The 4,214-nt window shown below is 41.0% G+C and overlaps 1 protein-coding gene across 1 annotated transcript; it reads left to right on the forward strand.

Annotated features, from left to right (window-relative positions):
- The first annotated feature begins 232 nt into the window (after window positions 1-232).
- Window positions 233-4,214, forward strand: SLC35E3 (solute carrier family 35 member E3). Its single transcript, XM_023520662.1, has 3 exons — window positions 233-836; window positions 1,682-1,792; window positions 4,091-4,214. The coding sequence occupies exons 1-3, from the start codon at window positions 435-437 to the stop codon at window positions 4,106-4,108; spliced, it is 531 nt and encodes a 176-aa protein (XP_023376430.1). The 5' UTR covers window positions 233-434; the 3' UTR covers window positions 4,109-4,214.

Here is a 4,214-nt window from a genome sequence, read left to right on the forward strand (position 1 = left end):
TCCAGCAAGTCGAGTCAACTCACACAGAAAATGTAAAACACGAAGAAAGGGGTCCCACATGGGCCCCGTTAGGGTCGGGGTTAGGCGATCAACAGGGTAGAGAGGACCAGGGCATCCGCTTGCCACACCTTGAGCCCAACGCGCCTGCGCAGGATTTAGGCCGCTCCTCTACCAGCTGGAGGAGGAAGTGAGGATTCCCCGAGTCACGTGGACGGGGGGCGGGGCGCGTGGGACGTGCTGCCGCGTCGTAGCGGCTTCTGTGGGCGGTGGCAGAGCATGTGTGTGCCACTGTTGCTCGCCTGGGACCCTGTCTCCCGCCAGAACGTGAAGCCAGCGGCTGCGAGGACGCGGCAGCGGAGGAGGCGGGCGAGGGCAGCCGGAGACAGGCCAGGTGTCTCTCTCCGAGGCTGGAGAACCCCGGCTTTGTGGGGGTCATGGCATCGCTGGCTGACCGAGTTCAGGGTAACGGGCGCATCGCCGCCGGGCTCCTGCTCAACTTGCTGGTGTCCATCTGCATCGTGTTCCTCAACAAATGGATCTATGTGCACCACGGCTTCCCCAACATGACCCTGACCCTGGTGCACTTTGTGATCACCTGGCTGGGCTTGTACATCTGCCAGAAGCTGGACATCTTTGCCCCCAAAAGTCTGCCGCCTTCCAAGCTCCTCCTCCTGGCCCTCAGCTTTTGTGGCTTTGTGGTCTTCACCAACCTCTCTCTGCAGAACAACACCATAGGCACCTATCAGCTGGCCAAGGCCATGACCACGCCGGTGATAATAGTCATCCAGACCCTCTGCTACAAGAAAACCTTCTCTACCAAAATACAGCTTACGCTGGTGAGTAGCTTCAGTTTCGCAAGGCACACTTCTAACAACCCACCTCCTGGACCGTCTTTCTCTCCGGGAAATTTGAATGTTAACGTTGCACGCTTTCTTCCATCATCTTGAAATCCACACATGTGTCGTCTGTGAGCATGTGAATTAAGGCTTATTTGGGGGAGGTGGAAATGCCATCTTGGCACTCTTGGGCTCTTAGCCGAGAAGTGTGCTTGTGTGTTTAATAACTACTGTTTGACGATAATCCTTAAATGCTGTGATCGGTAAGAAAAGAAAGCTGTACTGGGTGGTGCAATTGGGTGTATCAGATTATCTGCAAAAGCTCAAGCGAAAGCTGCCCACCTTCCCCAGGGGAACCAAACCATGTGTGATAAACGTTGAAGGTTTAGCATAAAATATAAATCTCAGATTCTGTCGGCAGTGACATACTGCAGAGGTTTCTGCATCTTTAAATAAAAGGAAATGGACTAAAATAATTTTAGCACTTAAAAACTGACAGCATTTAAGATCTGAATGCTTTCGTGTTTATGTTTATATGTTGTTTAGACACTGGTTTGGGTTCTTCCTATGTCGGTGCATGCGGTTTGCGTTCTTGCAAAGTGCAATGCATTGACTCATTATTTTAACCAAAATTTGAAATAGAATTAAATGTGAACATAATGTAGAATTATCATATTTCACTTTGAGGAAACAGGATTAAGAGTCAGCTTTTTTCAAATAGAAAAGAACAATTTATAGAAGTTCATTGTTACCCAGTGATGTGTTTATGATTAACCTTGTAAGACACCATGAAAGGAATAGTCTTGAATTTATTCTGAACAACATTTACCTCTTTTTCTTTACAGATTCCTATAACTTTAGGTGTAATCCTAAATTCTTATTACGATGTGAAGTTTAATTTCCTTGGAATGGTGTTTGCTGCTCTTGGTGTTTTAGTTACATCCCTTTATCAAGTGGTTGGTAATTTTTTTTCTTTATGTGCCTTTTTAGCAGATTTCATAAATTTTGAAGCTGTATCCCAAGGTTTAGAAAGTACAGTATAGAGACAATAGACTGTTGGGAAGAAAGCATAATTGCATAAATTGTCTGACTCAAGGTGAAGATAAGAAAGGAGACAGAGAAACTTGGGTGTATGATGCTCACCAAATACTTACCTACCTGTTTGTAAGTGTATAATACAAATGCTTAACAGTCTCAGTTTGGGGTGATGTTATATTATTTTTGGGAAATCTTTACAAAATGAGTATTAAGACTTTTTACTTGAGGACTGAGTTCATTGGTTACATTTATCATTTACTCGTTATAACATTATGAAGGAGTACACTTTCAAAAATTTGAATGGGAAAGGAAAATTTCAGATTTATAAATCTTCACTTCAAAAATATGCTGATGTTACAACTTGTATCTTGGCTTCAAATAATTTGTCTATATCAATATTTTATAGCAATGGGTGTTTCACTTCTTGTACTTAGCACAGTGCCCTTGCTTATAGCAGGCATTCATTAAAAATTTATTCATGGACCAACTTCATTACCATAAAATTTGAACAAGTATGTTTTTTGTTTCTTATAGTGGGAAAAAAAATAACTTGGTGTAGGGTACAGTGAAACAGTATTTTCTCTATACTGAAAACCTTGGACTGGAAATTCTGGGTGTGCGTGCATGGGGTAATCAAAGTCGAAATGTGTAACCAATTTTACTGCTTTCACAAACATCCACTGGCTATAAACTATGACATTCTTGTTGAGTGTTAGGAGTTAAAATCATAGCCTTAGCATCATAAACTTTATGATACTGATCATTTCAGAAACATTGTTATGTAAAAATTCTGTGGTTGAATACATATTTTAGTAGCAGGGAAGCAGTCTAAATAATACACCAGTGGCATGAAAGGATGGAGCACCCCCTCAGTCTTTTCACTTAGCTCCCAGATAGTCTTTTATTGCAGACAGTCAGAGGAAGCTCAGCTTTGTTCTTTAAGAAAATTCTATTTAGGTGTGCTTTAGTGGGTTTAAATTCTGTTACTAGATACAGTAAATGAACATTCTTTTTTGCTAAATAAACTTTTTATTTTTTTGCCCAGTATGGATTAAATATTTATTAAATATAGCAAGAAATTTTATTTGTTGAACATCAGAATTTCTTGTATTCATTATATGTAATTTCAATTCAAAGTACTCACTGCCCATGCCAATATGACCATTTTTGTTCACACTAGTCTCAAAATTGCTATAGATTAGAATCAAAGGATTCTATATCCCTCAGGTAGATAATTTGAAATGAGATTGACCAAGGAATGATTATAGACTAACTAAATGGGCAGAGTTCTCCATTATCAGTAAATGGTAAAAGTGCTGTTACAGAAAATGTAATGGTCTCTAAAAATTTATTTTAAAGAGACTTGTATTTTCCCATGGTATCCAAGTGCAGTTTCTAAGTTTTTTTTCTTATACTTCTATGGCATTAAAAGGATTTAAAAGATGAGTGATCGGCTGTGACCTGTAGTTATAGAAAGACTGTTGACTCATTCATTCAACAGACATTTCTCCTACTTAATGCCCAGCCTTGAGGATACAAAGATGAAAAGCAGCCACTATTCAGCACCGTAGAAACACATACAGACAGCTAATCAAAAGCAGGATAGGTATAGGTCATAAGGAAAATTCTGAGGTACACTAGGGAGGAAGTGGCAGTTCTTCAGGAAGGTGGTGAGGTAGGTCTTTATGGGAAAGCTAACAATTTCAGTTGAAGGATGCACACAGATTTTCTTTCTTTGCAACGATGTGAGAAAGTATGTAGCATTTTTGGAGATGATTTGTTTGGTGAGACTATAGTGGCATTGTGGAAGGACAAGGCTTAGGTTGGGTGAGTCCAGATGGCAGTCTTGAATGTCATGCTAAGGAAATGTGCTCTTCATCCTGCCGGCACCAGGAAAGGAGTGTAGAGAACGGAATGACTTGATTGTTCCCTGTGTTTTAGAAAATTAACCGTTATGGCAATGAAGAGTGAACAAGAGAGGGGAAAAAAGGGTGACAGGCCGAGCAGTTAGAAAACTAGGGGAAGGCAGGAAGACCCTAAACTAAGACAACAATAGTGGACATGGAAAGGAAAAACAGACTTTAGAAACTTCTTAGAGAAAGAATTAGTAGGACCTGACTGAATGTGAAAGAGGAAAGTAAGGAGTCTGATCTTTGGAGGAGATTATGTAAACTATTGGAGCGACACAGGAACTAATGAGCTTGATTTTAAACAAGTCCCTGCAGGTTATCTAAGTGAAGATGGCCAGCAAACTGTTGGAGACATGAGTTTAAGGATGCTCAAGGAAAGAGGTCGGAGCTATAGATGTCATCGGATGGTAAAAGAGATCAGTCGGGGATA

This window comes from Pteropus vampyrus, unplaced genomic scaffold, assembly GCF_000151845.1.
Source record: "Pteropus vampyrus isolate Shadow unplaced genomic scaffold, Pvam_2.0 Scaffold9, whole genome shotgun sequence".
NCBI classification, from domain to species: Eukaryota; Metazoa; Chordata; class Mammalia; order Chiroptera; family Pteropodidae; genus Pteropus; species Pteropus vampyrus.